At 37.4% G+C, this 20507-nt stretch overlaps 1 protein-coding gene across 43 annotated transcripts in view; it reads right to left on the bottom strand.

Moving 5' to 3' along the window:
* PTPRD (protein tyrosine phosphatase receptor type D) overlaps positions 1–20507 on the bottom strand; it is a 2308100-nt gene that overhangs the window by 151022 nt on the left and 2136571 nt on the right. For 22 of the 43 annotated variants that reach the window (XM_055092146.2, XM_055092142.2, XM_055092140.3 and 19 more), the window contains 4 exons: positions 19820–20407; positions 19286–19386; positions 18172–18431; positions 5061–5151 (listed from right to left, as the gene is read on the bottom strand). In XM_055092146.2, coding sequence (XP_054948121.1) covers positions 5061–5151; positions 18172–18431; positions 19286–19386; positions 19820–20407 — 1040 coding nt within the window. The remainder of the gene's footprint in view (positions 1–5060; positions 5152–18171; positions 18432–19285; positions 19387–19819; positions 20408–20507) is intronic. The other 21 variants (XM_055092147.2, XM_055092152.2, XM_055092155.1 and 18 more) reach the window with 3 other exon arrangements.

The following is a 20507-nucleotide window of genomic DNA, read 5'->3' as shown; positions in this document are numbered from 1 at the left end:
AATTAGATCCTTTACTGTAGCTCATTTCATTTCCTACACTAATGAAATTCTCTCAAAGTGCATCATAACTTGTCTAAGGAAAAAAGTCAGCTTGATTCATAAAAGCCTTGTCTTGCAGGAGATTTATTAAACAAGTAGTAACCTCAGACAAAGCCATCTAAATCTTTAAATATAGCCACATTTTAGAAGAGGTTAGTGCCACTTTAGATTGTTTTTAGTAATGAGATAACTCATATGATACAAATTCCCTCAAATCAGCAGAAGCAGAATCCAATAAACAATTTTTAATATACACATATTAAATAGACATTGTTACTCATTTACCAATTTCTGACTTGACTTAGCTCCCTGGTTAGGCAATTAGGGTGCACTTCCTTACACTTTATCATGGAGTCAACTTTTTCTAGAATTGACCTCTCTTGGTAGGGTGTATATATTGCCAGATAATATAGGCAAGGTAGATGAAAATTAATTTTAGTACTGCCCTGAAGAAAACACACATGCACATGTATATACAGATGCTTCATGTATTTCTAAAGAAAAGAGGTAGAATTTATTTCTGGATAATCTATTATTTTTCATTGACTCCTTCATTACGAGAAAATCATACTAACAGTGGTTATGAACACTGATTTCAAAGTTACCTTTGACTTCTCCAATTAAAATTGGTATTTCACAGGGTTTAACAAGGGAAAGGTCTGTATTAGCCTGGGATGCCTGTTGATGTAAGCAGCAGTCTTTTTGCCAGTTTCTTGGGAAGAATTTTTATTTTATTTATTTTAATATCTATGTATTAATAGAAAAGTCTATGTATTTGAGGACAAACTGGAAAAAGGAATGAACCTTGTCTTCACCTTGATAAACAAAATTAAGATACTTATGGAAACAGTGCAGCAAAACTATTTACTAGCCCTGTTTTTGTAAATAGAAATGATCTAGTAAGAACCAAAGTGTGATCTCTACTTAGTAGAATGAGAGCCTGGCATGATCAAGGCTAGGCTTCTGTGATCAAATGGCTTCAGACTGTAAATATGATAAACACTGAATCCTTCCATTAGGAATTTGATCGTACGTTACAGTCCCTTCTACACTGGGAGTAGTAAATGTGTTCAGCTGGTTCAAAATTGTATCCTACAAATGTAAAAAACCAGTTTTTCAGTTACAGGAAAATTTTTGCCGACATTATTTTTCAATCATATTTAATTTATAACGTGCTAAAATTTTCTGTGAATTTAAGTTTATTGATGCAATTAAAATTACATGAAATGTAAGCTGTTTTAGGAAAACAACGGTAGATTGGGCATCACTTGTTTAGCAAAATTGGACCATCCCATAATAAATTCAGTTATGCTGATCAATTATTCACCAATTGGCCAGTAAAAACACAAGGCCAGAAAGTTAGCACTATCTTTTAATCTTGTTGTCAAATTTAGCTTTACTTATAATAATGATAATTATAACAATAATAGTTTTCATTTATTAAGCAACTACTGAGCGCCAGACACTGTTCTAGGGATCCTAAACATGCATTAGCTCCAATTTATTCCTCGTAATAACCCTATAAGGATGGCTAATATTATCCTCATTTTATAAATGAGGAAACTGAGGCACAATAGAAAGTCTCAATATATAATTAGACTCAATTAGTGAAATAAAATGAAATTCCATGTTAGAGATTTTTTCAACTATAATGTAATTTACTTAATGATTACACAATATCATAAGGAAATATAATGTTTAAGCTCTGATACTCTAAATTGTTCTCTGTGTATTTATACATATAATTTTTATGTATCTGCTTACATCAAGGCAGATGAATGTGTTATTTCTTTTTTCTTGATTCTTTTCATATGCTAATTAAAAAATCCGATACCAAATATTTAATGAAGTATTATAATTGAAGCATCATTACACAGCTTATTGTTGATATGTAGTAAAGGACAGTAGCCTATTACACCAAGAAGGAAAATGCACCGCAGAGGTGCTGAACAGCTTTTTGAAGCTGGGTGATCAAAAACATTCATCATGAGTTGTTTATGTGACTGTGTCCCCTCTTCTACTTCACTGATCAAACCCTACCTTGGTTTTATTCATATTGCAGATGTAGTTAATAGTCGCAATTCATCCATACCATTGTCATTCCCACAAGCACTTTCTGCTAGGGTTTCTTTAGAAGACTTACAGGAAGTAATTCATAATAAAATATTTGAGCTTTTGGGTATTCTTAGACCCAAGGCAGTCATTCATTAAAGTCAAACCTGGAGCATCACTCTGCCCGTTTAGGTTGCTCTAATCTCTGCAGGATGCTTCCTGTGTTACACGTTAAATGGTTCAAATGGGCTCAGATGACACCAAAGTCAGCCAGAATGTTGCAGTTACAACCACAAATGACCACATTATTTTACAACAAGCCTTTGAAGTACAATGCAGTGAAAAGCTCGTGATCTATTACATGACCTGCTCTGAATTAAATATCACTAACATTTTGGGAGTCATTCTGCCCCAAATTCATTTTGACTATCAATGTCTGCTCTACCCAGTTTGACCTTGACAATAGGAGTTTCAGTTTATAAATTTATCATGTGGAGAGCATCCCGGTAACAAAGGATAAATGAACTCAGAAGATAATTTTGAGAGTAATACTGTTTGGAAAGCCTCTTTCAATTTTTATGGGCCTAGATATGAGGTATACGTGTGGAAATCCCCTTAGGCCACCATTCTATTCAATGATATGGTTCCAACAATTTGAATTATAGGTCTTTCTGAAAAATTACTTGATCAAATACATTTAAGAGAGGAACACTGCTTTGTCAAACCTGGCAGTATCAAGCTATAGTTAAAATTACTACAGTGCTTTTATTATCCATGGTAGAAAAAAAAAAAACTCTCTGTAGGGATCAAAAACTGGATGAGCAAGCATAAAGTGAGGCCATAGCCTACTTTCATTTGTTCCCCTCCACAATGGTTACAAGATGTACTGGAGGTAATTCCAGAAGATATATCAAGGGCTTTAGTTCTTTATCAGAAATAATTTTCATTTTCCAGTCAATGCATATCTTATTTCTTCCACCATTAATTCTACAATGTGGTCTCAATTATATCAGTAAGAAAAGTGGGAAACAACCCATCCCGACCCAAAAATTTTGAATTAATAAAATGTTCTTTATCAAACCATTATACAGATTAATGCACCACAACTTGGATGATTAAAATGACCCTTTGTTATGGGAATCAGCAGCGGAGACCCACAGAATTTAATTGCAAGAAAGTTCAAAGTCATATAGCCCTATACTTTAATCCATTAGTGTTGCTGTGCATTTTGGAGGTTAAAACCTGGCTACAAAAGAGAATCACTTTCTATTACTTACTACCAAACGGCTTTACTTCTAAGGAAAGCTTATTATTTAAAACTATTTGATGTCATTCTGGCTTGGATCTCAGTGCCTTAAAAACTTTTTTTTAATAGGTAGAACAATTCATAGATTCTACAAGTTGCCTTTGCATTTTAAATTCCATTTCAACTTAAACGGGATGATGACACTTCTGTAGTTCAGCTGAGAACCAATTAAAATAGTAAAGAATATATCAAGATTAATTGATTAGTCAGTTGCAAGTAAAATCATGTTTGGCTTCAAAATGCTTAGAAAAGAGCAGCTGATCATTCTGCATTTTCAGTTAAAGGATTACTGTTTTCTGAATATTACAGAATAATGATTTTGTTCCTTCACCATCAAAACAAAACAATTAAATTATAACATATCTAAATTACTTGATGACATTATTGAAATAATGTCTCATTTTACACAGCTCCAATGATCATCTAATCACTAGTGACACAAAAGCATAGGCCTAACCTTGAACTCATCTCCTCGTCTGAACATGATCAAATTTAATTCAGATAAATGAAGCCAGTGATCATAAATCCCGTTTCTAGAGATGACACACGTCTGCCAAAGAAAGCTAACAACCTTTCTGGTCAGATCACAGTCTCCTTTGTGCAGACATAGATATGAAATAAGCATCAGCTCTCTGTAATGTAGGTAGGGAATTTATTCTTTTCCTTGCTCTGTTTGCACTAATTTAAGGTAGAAGAAATACCTAGAAATAAAAGATTGTACTACAAGATGTGGCCTATTCTATAAATAATCCCAATAAATTAAAATCTCATGTTTGCCAAATGGGGGCGTTACAGTTATTTGCCTTATGAACTGATTGAAAACAGCATCATGTTAAAATAACAAAGGCTCTTCTGTATTTTAAAATGTGAATTCTACTCATTAACTTGCTGTGGTCCTCTGGGGATCTAGCTCAACACTTCTGGATCATATTTTCTTATCTAAATAGAAGTATGTAGTAATTATGTCTTGGTCTTCATGTTATGCATTACCTTTCAAAAATGTCCTTATACAAGAAGAGTACCAATTATAATGCACCTGCTGTTGCAAGATTTTGGAAATCCACGTTATATATTTAGTATTTGTTGTTTCTTATTCTATATATTTTGCTTTGCTCACAATTTTGTGATTTGTTTTCTCTATAGTTAAATGCATTTTTGACTCTGAAAACCTACAGAATATAGAATAAGGCAAACATTTGGTAATCAACAGAATTCTGTGAGTAACTGGTCAAGACCATATCGTAGGTCAAATGAACTCTGCTGCAAATTGCAATTTGGTGTTTGTAACAGCCTCAGCAACTGTTGCACTAATGAAGGCGACCTTGGGATTTATACCAATGGTGATTAAGTCTTTGCTGACAATTCACTTCACCTTCCACACCTCTACATCATGTTTTACAAGGGGCAAGGGGCAAAATATTAAGGCCAACAAAGATTAGACAGGTTGTAAGCTTTATTGCAGCTTAATGTTTTTTAATTAAAGCCAAAGGATCTTTGTTGGGATCCCCAGGGGTTAGCACGCCCATAGCACTGAACCATCCAACCAGCTAGGTATGCAGAAGCCAGCACCCAGATTAGATCCTGAAAGGCCTCCAAGGGAGGGGGTGGAAATGCAGCAAATTAAATAACGAATAAAAGACATAGCCAACAATGACATAGTTACCTCATCTAATTCCATTTCATCTGGACTCTCCCATGGCTTGATAAATTTCCCGCGAGATTTCTTCAAAGGCACAATTATTATGTAGTAACCTCTGCACAAGAATGAATAGATAAAAGTTAGGTTAGTTTAAAGGAGGAAAATGTGGATATACCCTTAAATCTTCCACAGACCAATGAGGTTGAAGGCAAATTATGGATATGGGGTGACTTGTCCATTTCTTACATCAATGACAAATAACCACCTGTTTGTTCAATTTTAAAAACAACGCGGGAAGACATTTATGTGTGATTGCAATGATCTTGTATGGTAATATCATCATGGTGGACTGCTCTTTATTAGGTATCATAAACAGAGCAGGCATAGTTTGTTAGGGCCCTGGTGCTGGACACATACAAGGCTAGAATACTGCAATCTACCACCACAAACTGCTGAACCAAATATTTTCTATGACATTAATTTATAAGAAGATGTTTTTAAAAGGAGGATGTACATGAAAATTTTTACTCTTAGCCCACATAAATATCTAGTAGTACTGTTGTTTATACAAACCTAAAATGCTTTTTATTTGAATTAAAAATTTTTAAGTAACAAAAATTAGGTATAATTGCACAGAGTAAGATATTAAAAATTCCCTTCTTTTTCTACCCATCAAATTGCAAATCTCGAGGTAAGTACCGCAGAAAATTGGAGAAAATCACGACTTAAGGGCCTTCAAAATAGCTATCACTATAATGACATCTATACAAAAAGACAAAAGTAACTGAATACTTACACTGAGAACAGTCAACTAAAATTTAAGGAATGTATAAAGGCACCCATCCACAAATAGGTATGGCTTATTTGTAAAGCTGTTTTGTCACTTCAGTCTAGTATATACTCTGCTTTCATATTCCTGTTTAGGGATTCTGCTCATACTGATCTTTAGTAGTAACTATACAAGGACTTTGAACATACCGTATAATAATAACATATTAATCACTTCCTACTTCTCAGGTATTATAGTAAATGCATAATCTGGTTTTGTCCTCCTACAGAGAAATTCTTTGAGCAAAGCCTAGGTATAGCCTATAAGGCTACAAGGGCTGGTCACAGGCAAAAAGACAGATCTGTAGAGATTAAATAATTGCCAAATTAAAACAGATAGTAATGGGACGCAAAGCTACATTTATCTTAATGGTGGCAGTGGTCTGTCTCTTTTTCTTATTTACTCTATGTGTCATAAAGTATTTTCTAAGGACTCCATACACTTCGTGGAGATTTACTGTGAAAATGAAAACACACACACACGGACCTAAACATACCCCCATACCTTTAAAAGAGGAGGCCACCACAACAGGACAAAGAAACAAGAGGAAGGACACTCCCAACCCTGTGTCACACTGAATCACAGAGACCAATCACAGAGACCACAGAGGCCAGCAAGGCCTCTTTCTATTCATCTCAAAGCAAAACCTGTAGTAAACTCAGTAAACTCTCTGTGATTAAGAACTCTGTTTCCATTAAGAGTCTAGAGCAGAGTTGTTCAGCATGGTATCCACTAGCCCCTGGGGGCCATCGGGCACTGCCAATGTGACTAGCCCAAACTGAGACGCACTGTAAATGTAAGAGACATATTGCATTTCAAAGACTTAGCATTAAAAAGAGTGTGAAATATCTCAGTAATAATTTTTAAAATAATGATGACAGTATAAAATAATCTGGATGTATTAGGTTAAATAAAATAAATTATTAAAATTAATTTCACCTGCTTTTTATTTTTTCACTGTTGCTACTAGAAAACTTAAAATGTCACATGTGACTTTCATTATATTTGTTGGACGGCACTGCTCTAGAGCATTCTGGTGAAGAATATGGCACTTGGAGATATGTCTGGCTGGGAGTTTGGGCTGATCTTTGGCATAGACCCCAGAATCTGTTATATATTCTGAAATATGTGAGCAAAAAATACCAGGCTGTGATATGGGGGGAAATAAACCAAAGGTGCTCAGCACAGTGTGTGTGGCATGTAGCAGTAAACAGATACCAGCTGCTACTGGCTAGTATGAACATCACAGGTCGGAAAGATGCATCTGAACTATCTTATTCGGTAAGACTGCATGAAATTCCGTGAGCTGCAGCTTAAAGAGCTTGTCAAACTTCTTTTCCCCTAATTGAGAATTCAACTCAAACCAGACAATTATACCACAATACTTTCTCCATGGTGCCCTAAGCAACTAAACAACAGATACACAGGATTACACCAGCTAGCCATTCATTTTCTTTACTACAAATAATCATAATGATCAAGGAGGATGAGGAGAAGGCAGAGGCTTCTCTGTGTGTGACAGAGACCAGTATCTTTTATTTTATGATCCAGAGTAAGCTTCCCCCTCTCCTGTCCTCCCACCATCTGAAGGATTTACCAAACAAGTCCATCATGTTAAATGAGCATGGAGGAGAATGACAGAGGCTGCAACTGAGCATACAAAATCACACTGCAGATGTGCTTGATAAACACACTTGTCAAGGAACCTCTTGCTTTTCACTACCAACCGCACAAAGTCAGAAGAGCGCTACACATAAAGCAATGATACTGCATATTATCAGAGCGCTACCATTGTCCTCCTTCAGAATCTTGTAAATCAAGGTTAAGCTGATGAGTTTCATTAATTTTTTCTTCTGCTTTCATACTTTGAGTTGCCATTCTTGTACATGAAAAAAAAAATCCATTCTTTCTTCGGCAGCACTCCCCCACTATTCGTTTTACTTGTGGCTGGGATAAGAATTGAACAGCCTCCCCCACAGCAATTAATTAATGGTGCGGCGAGATATCCACAACCTTTTTTCTCCACTGATCTCTAAAGCATTCATCTAGGGCAGTCAAAGTGAAGCTTGCTTCAAAGCAGCTCTTGCACATTGAAAGAAATAGGGCAGTGGCAATTTGAAATTTTGTATTATACAAAGCCTCACCTCAGTCTAAATCCACACATTTCAACTGTGCTCTCTGCAACTATAGCTTTGTAAACATCAACTTCCTTGCCTTACCCGCAACCTGTCTCTCCCCTGAGGGTACTGCTTCCTTTGCAGCCTTCTCATATGGCAGCTGTGGATTTATCCCTCCTCCCCTGCCCATGAACCTCAGAGTCAGGGTTTGGGGTTTCTTTCCTGGCTTCCCATGGCTTCCTGCAGGTATTTTTCTTCCACCCTCTTACTTTTGTAGTAACAAACTTCTTTTTTGAAGTTCATGCAATCCAGCTATATTATGATCTTCTCTGGCTGATTTTTGCCATCTAGTACCTCCCCCAGCATCTCCTTTCTCTCAGGGAAGATTCTTTTGCGGGGTTCATGGCCTTCTTTTTTCTCCAAACTCTGTCATCATCCTGGGTGATTTCAACCTTCATAGGTCAGGCCCACGTACCACTGAAGCTCTCAGATTCTTCAATTCTCCCTTTCCAAAGCCCGTCTCCTCCACTCTATCTTAGCTGAAATCTACGCTTGCCATTCTCTGTGCCAGAATCCAGGGAGCTGAACACAGCTTGAGAAATAAAGCACAGGGCAGAATAATGCCATAAATTCATAATCAGCAACCCCAGTTAGGCCTTCAACACGGCCTGGCAATCTTACCACTATCTAGTTTCCTAATAACTGCTCCAATTGCCTAGTCCTTCCATTTTCCACAGTAACGTTTTCACTTTCTCCTCTAGCCTGAAACCCTGGACGTTCAAACCACCCCACCAGAAGATGGCCTCATCTCTTATATAAAGGGAAAATGCAAAGATTCAGACAAGAATTCCCTCATCATCTGTCTACCAAAGTACAAGCCTATCTAGATCTGTAAACAAACCACACATTTTCTTTTGGTAAAGTAGAAGGGCTGGCCTTACTTTTGAAGGCCATTAACTATTTCTTGAATTGTTTTCAATCTTCTCACTTTCTTAGGAAGTTTACCATACCTTTTACTCCTTCTCTCTCATATATCTCAACTTCTCCTTCCCCATTCGATCCCATCACTTAGGTTTCAACCATGTACAAATATGTGTCATATAGAGAACAAAACAAACCACATCCCACTCTAGTCACCTCTCTTTCTCCCACTCCTGACTGCCAAAATTCTGCAAATAGCTGTGTGTTCCTGCTGCTCCCACTGCCTCCCTTTCCCTTCACTTCCCAGCTGACTAGGCTTTAGCGCCTGCCTCCTCACTCCACCTCACTGCCATTGCCAGGGTGCTCAGTGATCTCCAGGGCATTACATCAAAAGGGGAGTTTCTGATACTCTTCTGTCCTTCTTGCCCTCTTAGCAGACCTTTTAAGATGTTAACACTCTCCATGAAACATTCTGAGCCCTTTCTCTGTGATATTCTTCTGTTATTTCTATGTATATCTCCTTCCACACTAACCTTATTTCCTTAGCAGAATTTATCATCTGCGGCCCAGCTACAATGATGACACTCCTCAAGGCTCTGGCCAAGAACTTCTATCCAGACCCTATTTTCATCCTAGATCTCATTCCAGCTCAGGGCATCAGTTCTTAGCTATATGCAAATGATTTCCAGATTCATATCTTTAGCCAAGAATGTTCTTCTGAATTCCACTGGTTTATCTGACTTTAAGTTACAAAAGTACCCTCAATTTACTGTGGTTAAAATAAAGGAAATAATACGCCTTTCAAAATAAACCCTCCCTAATATTGCACTACAATCCATTTCAGTGCACAAGCCAGAAACCTAGGTGTTATCATTGACAATCTGCCTTTATTCTCTCCCTCTGTCATACTTAATCTATTGCTAAGTTGTATCCCTTCCAAACCCAATCTCCAGTGCACGTGCTTTTCTCCATCTCTACTGCCACTCTTCTGGCCTCATTCCATGTCTCATGCCCAGACTGTGACCTTACTCTCTCAACTCTCTCTATTGACTTTAGCCCTTCTAGTACAGTCTCTGAAATTTTCAATTCACAATACAAAATTTGTTCTGCCATTTCCACTTTTTAAAACATTTCAATGGATCCTCATTTCTCTTAGGATAAACACTGAAAGGTATCAGAAGGCCAGCAGGATCTTGCCTGAGTCCCTCTGACTGTGCCCTCTCAGCTACAGCTCGATAGGCTTTCAGTTTCTTGCATTTACCCTAGTCCAGCGCTTCCTAGCCTTTTTGGCACCAAGGACTGATTTTATGGAAGAAAATTTTTCCACGGACAGGGTGGGGATTGGGGGGATGGTTTTGAGATGAAACTGTTCCACCTCAGATCATCAGGCATTAGATTCTCATAAAGAGCCGGCAACCTAAATCCCTCACATGTGCAGTTCACAATAGGGTTCATGTTCCTGAGAGATTCTAATGCCACCACTGATCTGACAGGGGGCAGAGCTCGCTCCAGTGGTAATGCTCCCTCCCCACTGCTCACCTCCTGCTGTGTGGTCGGGTTCCTAACAAGGTTAGGAATTGGCACCCATTCATGGCCCAGGGGTTGAAGATCTCTGACAGTCCATTCTGTCATTAAACTATCGATCATTCTGTTCCACCTGCCTAGAACTTTCTGTCACTCCCACCTAGTTAACTATTCTCTCTCCTTAAATATCTACTAACTGATTATTTTCTAAGTGAAATCTTCTCTGATTTTTTTTAAACCTATTACCCCCAATATACGGTCTCTATGAACCATTTTTAATCTATACATTTTCTTATACAACAAATTTATATATTTATAAAAACATTACTAAAGCAGACATACATATAATACCCCCAACATTTGCTTAACTTTGCTATTTTATCATGGAATTATTCTTCCACTGTAAAGAAAGTGGGTACAAGAGGTGGCTCTTAGGAATTAATGCCTCTCCTAAGTCAGGCAGTCAAAAATATTTGGCGGTTCTTCTCCATCAGAATTTTCAACTCTCAGTCTCATCAAGCTTTTTCTCCTTTCTTCAAACCAGCAATGGCATGCCCAAATAGAGTTTCTAGAAAATATAACTCCTTATTGCAAACGTTCTTTTCTTTACTGGCCTACTCGTGACCCTTGTTCTAATCTCACAGGACATTAAGAAAGATAAGATGATTCATATTGGAGGAGTGAAATGGGCAGCTAATATGTGCCCTACAAATTCGTATCAACCAAATCATATGAGCTGAAAGAACTTGCTTGAAATGAAAAAAAAAAAAAATTGCTTTCAGAGCTAGCTTTATATATGGGTAAAATTAAACTCAATATTCTGCTTTGCCCGTCTGCCTCAAGCCTGGAGTTTAGACTCAAAACAGCTTTTCAACATAGACTTTAACTATTAAAGTAACAGAAAAATAAATAACTTCAGAATCAATATATCTGGAAAGCCCTTGACTACTTACAAAGTAAGCTGTGTTTTCCCAGTACATTAGATTTAATTAGATAAGTTAAATCTAACCTTCAGAGTTTTAATTATATTAAGTAAAGTTTTACTAATTTCATTTAATATGTTATCATCAAGGGGCCCAGTTCTCCATAATTATATGAGAAGGCAAGCTCTGGTTTTTGTGGCAGTCCCACTTCAAATTCAGTCAGGCTTTTTGTATTAGTGTGTATTAGCATTCTCAAACATGTTATTTAACTGGGAGGTGAAAAATCCGTCTAGGAGTTTAGTGATGAATGTCATTCCTTGCTCAAGCCTCCTGCTTTACCGCTCCTTAAATTCTCATGGCAACCCACTGACTTTATTGCTTCATGACACTAAACACACACTTCTGTGATCTGTACCCAAGCACATATGCCTGGTCACTCTTAGTTCTAAGGTTTGTCTGGGGCAGTCCTGTTTATGTCTACTTCTTTTGGAGTTTTAATCAGTTATCAATTGACCTAGGGAAAAAAAAGTTCTATTTTGACCAATAAACTTATGGGCACAGAGGCAGGGCTGTGGTTCAGAACATAGGCTCTGGAGCCAGACTGCCTGGATTCAAGTCTTTCCTCTCTGGTTTTGTATTGCCGGCTGGGGCAAGTCAGTGTATACTGTGTGTTCCTCAGCTATAAAATGAGGAGCACCATTCCTGTGAGGATTACATCAGTTAACGTGTGTAACATCCTTTGCATAGCACCTAGTATGCCCTCTGTTCGTATTAACTATTACTAGTATTAGCTGTATGATCTTGGCCAGGACACTTAGTACCATTGGTCCTCATTTTACTCTTATGTAAATTAGAGGAAGAATACCTACCTCACAGGGTTATTGTGAGTCTTAAATGAAACCTAATATCCTCAGTAAATTGCAAAGTACTATACAAATTTAAGCCTTTGTGAGTTAAAGTAATTTAACTCACAAACACATGATTAATTACTCTTCATTAGGCTGCTAATAGTGGAACACAAATCTTATGAAGCAACACCGTAAGCCATGCTTCCATAAAAATCTTGTTTAAAAGAAAAAGTTGAGAACAAATTAGTAAGACCAAAGAAATTGAAAATTTCATAGAATACCCTTATTCTTTATTTCAATTTTTTATAAACATAAAACGGTTGTTATAAAATTAATTTACATTGAGTACCTTCTGGTAGTTTTTTCTCTTAGTATAATCTGTGTTGTGCATTTTTTAAATACCCAGAGTAAAATTCTGCTCTATAAAGTCACAGAAGTTCCCTATGTCATTACAACTTGCTTCCGAACAACAGCAGCACTGCTAGATCTGACTGGCATTCTGCTCCCCAAATCTACTTAAATAGTAGGTTTAAGCACCACAGAATTCCTGATACCAGAACTTGCAGTATCCTTAAGGCTGTTACAAAAGAAATTTAGCCTTTCTGTGAGGGAACTCTCCTGATGTGGCACACAAAAAATACAACAACCAAGTATGAAAGTAAAGAGATATTAAATTAATTAGAAATCATTAGACACTTTTTCGGTGTGGAGGAGTTAAGGAGTAGGGGCCAAGACCTCCTCATTAACTTGGCCAGAAATGAGAGCATGGTTTCTGTTGGTCAAGAAAACAGGTGTCAATCACCAAAACTGCATTTTGCTTGAAAACAAATAGGAAGCATTTTTCTGGATAGCTTTCATCTAACTAAAAGTTAGCAACCTGCCCACAGTTGTGGATTGAGTTCTGTTTCTTCCTCACATTTTTTTCTAATAGAATACTGAATAAAAAGCTACAACCTTTCCTAATTTCTAAACTTGCCAACCACTGCAAGTGACACAGCGTGGCACGGAGCTTCTTGTAATACCTGACCGTGCTACATTAACCAATCTAGAAAACAGGAATAGTAACCTTACACTATTATCCCTTTAAGAATTCCACTAAATAGAAATCATCTAAGGCTTTTCACTAAAAGATTTGCTTTTCATTTTCCATTTCTTTGGTACTTTTCTCACTCAAGTACTTTCCTGATTTAGTCTTTCACTCATTTCTTCCCCAAAGTGGCTGTAATATATTTCTGAGAATCTTTTATTCATTCCTAGAAAACAAAAAATGTCCATAATAGTTTGCTTTCTTTTTCTGCTTCATAATGGTCTCATTTCTGTGATGTCAAAGTTTTATACCTTTTCCCTGCCTCCCTTTTCAAATATAGAAGTGGAAAGTGCATAAATAAAACAAAAAAAATGAACAAGCTAAAAATAAAAACTGACAAAGGTAGAAAACATTCTGCAATATTCTCAACTCCTTCAGAAATTGGAAAATGAAACTAAAGTTTACCACCAATGGACTAAAAGGGCCAATTTCCAATAATAGCTAACACATTTTAGCAACACAATTTGGTGAACAGCCTCTTGAAGGTCATTTTTATATAAATAAAAGAAAGTATTGAAAACTAAATTAATAGTAAATGCCGAAGAATATACTATACTATTTTCCTCTTTCAACTGCTCTTTTCCTGAAGAGACATGCATGTTTTTTTAATGGAATGAATTTATAGTCTATCTTTTCCGTGTTCTTTCATTATTTGTAACTTTTTCACCTTTCTTAAATCTTTCTCACACTATCAGACTCAGATTAGATATGATCTCCTTCAGGAGGCCTCCCCTGACACCCAAATTGGGCTAAAACTTGATATTTATGTTTTCACAATACCTGGCAGTACTCACCCCATTATATTCACATTATCTATTTTCTGAATCTATTCTCTTACTATAAGGTAGGACTTAATCTCAGTCATCTTTCTATTCCCAGAAATAGTCCTGACAAAATAGTGTGTACAGAATATATATTTGTTGGATGCCAGCAGGAAAGTCTTAAGAGGTAGACAAGTACAACGTGGCCAAACAGCAACTGCTAGTCTTTCTCTTGCCTCTACACCATCAGAGACGCTCTATCCTCTGAGCGAACGGCTGTCTCTCCACTCCCACTCCCATGGCCCAGCTAACTTCCTGTCACTTTTAAAGCCTCAGCTTAAAAAGCCTCATTTGTCACTTTCTCTAGGACTGCTGAACTAATAAGCCGGAGTTAGGAGCCTCGTCTACAGCCTCCCTTATCTATCTAATTTTCTCTATTATAGGACTCTGCTTCAGTGAACTCTTTTCTTGTCCAAATTGCCCAATTAACTATGCTGTATGAGAACAATGAGAAAGAACACACTGTCGCTACTGAATCCCTGAAACATTAACATTGACTATTAGGGTATGTGATCAAGAAATAACTGATATATCTATGGCCTTGATGGTTTTACAGGTAAATACGTATCCCCAGACTCATTGAGTTGTATACATTAAATCTGCACAGTTTCTTACATATCAATTATATTTCAATAAAGTGGTTTTAAAAATTCATAAATATCCTTTATCTGTCAAGATCAATTAATAAACATTCAGAATGAATACACAAATCAAGGAATATAATCCCACTGTCATACTGAAATTGCTTGGGATAAAAATTACACAAATACTCCATTCTCATTTTCAGATTTCTAGATTACAGAAGAAGGGCCGGGCGCCGTGGCTCACGCCTGTAATCCCAGCATTTTGGGAGGCTGAGGGGTTGGATCATGAGGTCAGGAGATCGAGACCAACCTGGCTAACATGGTGAAATCCCATTTCTACTAAAAATACAAAAAGATTAGCCAGGCGTGGTAGTGGGCTCCTGTAGTCACAGCTACTCGAGAGGCTGAGGCAGGAGAATGACCTGAACCCAGAAGGCGGAGCTTGCAGTGAGCAGAGATGGCACCACTGCACTCCAGCCTGGGCAACAGAGTGAGACTCTGTCTCAAAAAAAAAAAAAAAAAAAAAAAAAAAAAAGAAAAGAAAAGAAAAATAAGAGTAGACAAACGTGAAGACTTTATATTACACTGAATTTATTTTGGGAATAATCTTTTAGAAATTCTTTTCACTGAATTTATTTTAGTAATAATCTTTCAGAAATTCTTTTCACTGATTTTAGTAATAATCTTTTTGAAATTCTGTCACCTAGTTGAAATTCATCAATTATTTTATCAAATAAACAATAATTGAAAGTTTACCCAGGAAAGGTTGTTTTAGGATGTGTATCAGGTCTGAATTTATTAATTATACCTAAATTACACAAATTATACTATTTTAAAACTTCTTATTTCTGATTTTATTTTTTAATACCTGATTTTCTCAGCCATCTGCTTTAAGTTTTCTGGAGTTTGGGGAGTTTTTGACCACTTTTTGAATTTTTCTCCTTCTAGAAAATCCCTTTGCCATGCTGCTCTGGCTCAGTTCTCCTCTTAGATTTCTAATAATCCCTCTCTGTGTCCTCTACTGGCTCTCTTCTTCCTATTAACGGAGACCTTTATTTTAGTCTTTTGCTTCACATTTTCCCCTCATTGCTTCAATGATTCTGTCTTCTTCCATGAAACCATTGCTATTTTGTTAACAACTCCTAAAAGCCTATCTATAATCTGTTTTGTTTTGTTTTGTTTTGTTTTTGAGACGGAGTATACCTCTGTTGCTCAGGCTGAAGTGCAGTGGCACAATCTTGACTCACTGTAATCTCCACCTCCCAGGTTCAAGCGATTCTCCCGCCTCAGTCTCCTGAGTAGCTGGGATTACAGGCGTGCGCCACCATGCCCGGCTAATTGTTGTATTTTTAGTAGAGACGGGGTTTTGCCATTTTGGTCAGTCTGGTCTCGAACTCCTGACCTTGTGATCTGCCAGCCTCGGCCTCCCAAAGTGCTGGAATTACAGGCGTGAGCCACCATGCCTGGCCATCTTTAATCTTAATAACTTCTCTAAGCCCACACTTCTAACTAGGTATTTCACTGATATTTCATATTAATACACACAATGTTAAACTCATTTACTTCTGAATTTTTTTAACCTTTAGGATGACAGCATCATTCATTGTCATCCAAGCTCAGAACTCAGAGCCATATTTTACTCTCCTGATCTCATTATTAAAGCAGCTACCAATGTATGCTGTACTACTACTCTAGTGTAACTCATGTCTACCTCTGCATCCTATTTCCATCATCATCATCTTCCTTTAGAATCTTGTTATTTGCCTAGAGTCAACTGTGTGACCACCTCCCAACAATTTTCTCTACCACTATCTCTACGGTGCTCCCATCTATCCAAATTCCAACAATGCATGAACTATGAATAAATGCCTCTCTGCTTGACCTTCAAACCTGGCATAGCAAGTTTCACCTAAACTTGAGGGTGTGAGACAGAAGAAATGAGAAAGGATTTATTCTTACTCCAAACAGGTAGCACAATAGATGCTCAACAAATATTTCCTAAAATGGAATTGTATTATGTATTATTGAAATGTTATCATGCCACTCTCCTGTGTAAAGAGCTGTAATGGGTTGCCATTGTCTAGAGGATATAGTTTTCACTTCTGGGTATACCCTTGGCTCTTGTATGCCTCCTTCTTCCTTCTCTTGCCACTTGTGGCCAGGCGCTCTGGGATCCAGCCATATGGCACCACTGGGTGCCTTTAGTAATGTGCCTATGCACATACCACTCCCTTTGCATATAGTCTCTCTTTTATTATTTGTATGCCTCCTATTTATCCCTTAAGATTAAGTTCAGAAACTTTCTTGACCCATTCTGAATTAGCTGCTCTTAAGATAAAGCATAATTCTATCATTAACGCTTACTACATCTGTCTGTTTCTCTGTATCTCTCTCACTCTATAGTAAGGTCTTTGAATTCAGGAATCCATCTTTTTTTATTCCCCGGAGTCCACCACAGTACTTGTAGTTCATATATTTTGGTGAAAATACTTTTTTCTTCTATTAGTTACTCAACCAACTAGCTATATGTCCTTGGACAAACTTATTTAATTGACTGGATTTAATTTTCCACTTCAGGCCTGTTGGCCTCTATGCTGTGCTACATTCAAACCAGAAAACTTGAATTTTCTAATGTTTATATTTTTTCCAATGTCATTTTTAACTTTAACTTTTTGGAATTTTTCCTACTTGTAATACATCAGTGTCATATACCATTATCTAATTTCCCCCCTTTTTTTTCAACCTTTTAGTACTTTGTAAGACTTCTTCATAATTACAAAAATATTTTACCAATTATTAGAGTTAATCACCTATTCACCTTATTCCATAAACTATGACATAAAATGCTTTGTAGTAGCCGGGCGCGGTGGCTCATGCCTATAATCCTAGCACTTTGGGAGGCTGAGGTAGATGGATCACAAGGTCAGGAGATTGAGACCATCCAGGCTAACACGGTGAAACCCGGTCTCTACTAAAAATACAAAAAATTAGCCAGACATGGCGACAGGTGCCTGTAATCCCAGCTACTCAGGAGGCTGAGGCAATCCCAGCTACTTGGGATGCTGAGGCAAGGGAATCTCTTGAACCCGGGAGGTGGAGGTTGCAGTGAGCCGAGATCGCGCCACTGCACTCCAGCCTGGGTGACAGCGCGAGACTCCGTCTCAAAACAAAAACAAAAACAAAAACAAACAAAAAGCTTTGTAGTAAGAACCATGTTCTATATGTTTTTCTGTATCTCCTAAATAACACTGTCCCTGCAATACAGATTAAAAACTCACTGTTAAATTAATGAAAATCTGTGTTACAATGAATACTAGGACACATTGTAAAAGAACTCGGATAGCAAAACTGGGAGTCTGAGCAGAAGAATCTTTCACTACATTAAGCAGTATCTCCTTTTATGACCTCTATAATTTTGAGATATAATGTTCCTGTTTACCTATAATTCTTTCCTTCAGCCCTAAGCCTTCAATCAACTTACTTAATATTCTCATTTGCAGGTACTTCAGGCAGTTGCACAGTAATCATGCCATCCAAGTTGGTCTTCCCAATGAAGGCAGGCTTGGTACGTAATACATCTGGTGCAGTCTTTGCTGTGACCCTGTGCTGCAGCCCACCAGCACTGTTTCCACGATTTGTCAGCACAAATGAATATGATTTCTCAGGCTTCAGGTTGACAATTAACTTCTGTGTGGCTCGGCCATCCACTTCTTCTACCATTTTCCCATCATCATAAAGAATCTGAAGAGATAAAACCAATAAAAAAAAAATCTGGTTATCAGAGAGGCAAAATATATTTTCTAAACCAATGTGCACTAGCTTTTGGAAAATGTATATATAGTCAATTCTAATTTTAGGTGATTTCTAAGCCCATGAGTAGTCATAATTCTGGAGATCACATCAATTTTCCTGTCATTTCCTACTGTGTAATGATAAAATGTTTCCAAGTCTATCAAAAATACACAAAGATATATATATATACATATATATATATATATAGAAAATAACTTATCAATATTAGACCTGTCAGTTGCATGTGATCTTAATGGAATATGTGCAGAAAAGGTCTACGTTTCAATGTATTATGAATATTGCCTATTTTCTAAAGGTTTTGGTTCCTCTTTCTAAATATATTTTTACTTTCAAAAATGTTTCTCTATTTCTTATTTCATAAATATGTACTTGCTAACATCTCTTAATGGCAAGCCAGAGTTTAAAATGTGCCAAGAATACAGGCCAACAAACAAATTCAGAAACTCCCAGGGTATTATAATATAAATAGGTAGAAACCATGTAAATTTCATTCTCTGGCTGAAAAACAAAAGCACTAGCTTAGATGTAAAAAGTTCAAGTTCAAAGTAGTAGGTAACCTACAAGTGATGCCAGCCCTGGATTTAAGCTCCTGCACCCTCTTCAGAGTGTAAAGGACACACTTACAAAGCACCAAACTGTCTCCCATGTGAAAGTCACAAATGAAAATAGCAAGGACATGTGGCCAAAACAAAGTGGTCTGCTTGCTGTGCAAATAACTTACCCAGATAAACTGTCCCCTCTACTTTTATCTGTGGTTTCTTACAAATTAGAAAACAACTTACTTTGAAAGGCATGGCGGAGTTATAATTCTCTGGAATCTCCCAAGACAGCAACACGGAAGTCTTCATTACTGCTTTGACATGAAAATTTTTTGCAAACACTGCTGGAAAAGGAAAAACAGTGTATTTAAACTATTCTTAAAACAGATGACCTGTCCTTTCCACCATGGATCACAGGGCTTATGCTAGATGCTGTCTACTTTGATCAGAGAGAGAAGTATGATTTTCCTACCTGTTTAGAGCATTCATTTTAATACCCCATTCTCACAAAGATCTTTCCTTTCTCTCCAATTCAGCCAACTCTATTGTGTTTTCCTTACCTGAGGACATTGGGGTGCTGTCAGCCAGACTTGCTTGACATTCTATAACTGAAATCTAAGGCATCCAAGACGTAGTAAGTTTTACATACTTTACCTTTTTGTTTCTGCTGAACCTATTAATATGAATGGGCTGATCAGTTATTATAGCTTCAAAATACTGATTTCCAAAGACTGACAATCCTTTAAAGGAGGAAGGCCGTAAGCAGACAAATCCTACCTTGATCCACAGGCAGTGTCCTGAACTGGACACTGGGACTATATGGCCCGGGCCCTTTGCTCGTATGAGCACGTACTTTTACATCGTATGTGGTATCTGGTTTTAAGCCAGTGAGTGTCATAGTGGTGTCAGCTGGAACAATAAGCTGCTCCATCGGGAGAAGGGGGATGTTGATATCCCTATAAAGAAGGGTATACTTGGTGATAATGCCATTTCTCTCTGCCAGGACAGGTGGTTGCCAAGATAATTGGACGGAGGTTGAAGTGGTGCCTTCTGAGTGAAGGTTTTGAGGGAATCCAGTTGGTACTTCTTCTGGAATGGAAATCTCCTTCACCATCTCCTCCCCAAAGCCCACTTTGTTTCTGGCTGAGAGCCTGAAGACGTATGATGCTCCTTTGTGGATGTCTGTAGCTGTAAAGTGATCTTCTTTTTCAGAGAACTCAAGAGTAGTAAGTGGCTCCATATCCTTGCGGCCAAATTTTAGACGGTAGCCCTGAAGAGGTCCAAATGTGTCCACGGGAGGGTGCCACTGAATAAGAGCAGTATTCATCTGAGTGTGGTTAATCACAAGCCGAGGTTTCCCTGGAACTGGAGCACATGGAATGGAGTGGTAAGACCAACCAATCTGAACGTTCACATTTCAGTCATTGCCAAATGAGGGAGTTCCACTCTACTGGTATTCCCATTT

Source organism: Pan paniscus, chromosome 11 (assembly GCF_029289425.2).
Source record: "Pan paniscus chromosome 11, NHGRI_mPanPan1-v2.0_pri, whole genome shotgun sequence".
Classification (NCBI taxonomy): Eukaryota; Metazoa; Chordata; class Mammalia; order Primates; family Hominidae; genus Pan; species Pan paniscus.
The sequence above is the reverse complement of the archived record's forward strand: the minus strand, read 5'-3'. Positions and strand labels throughout refer to the sequence as shown.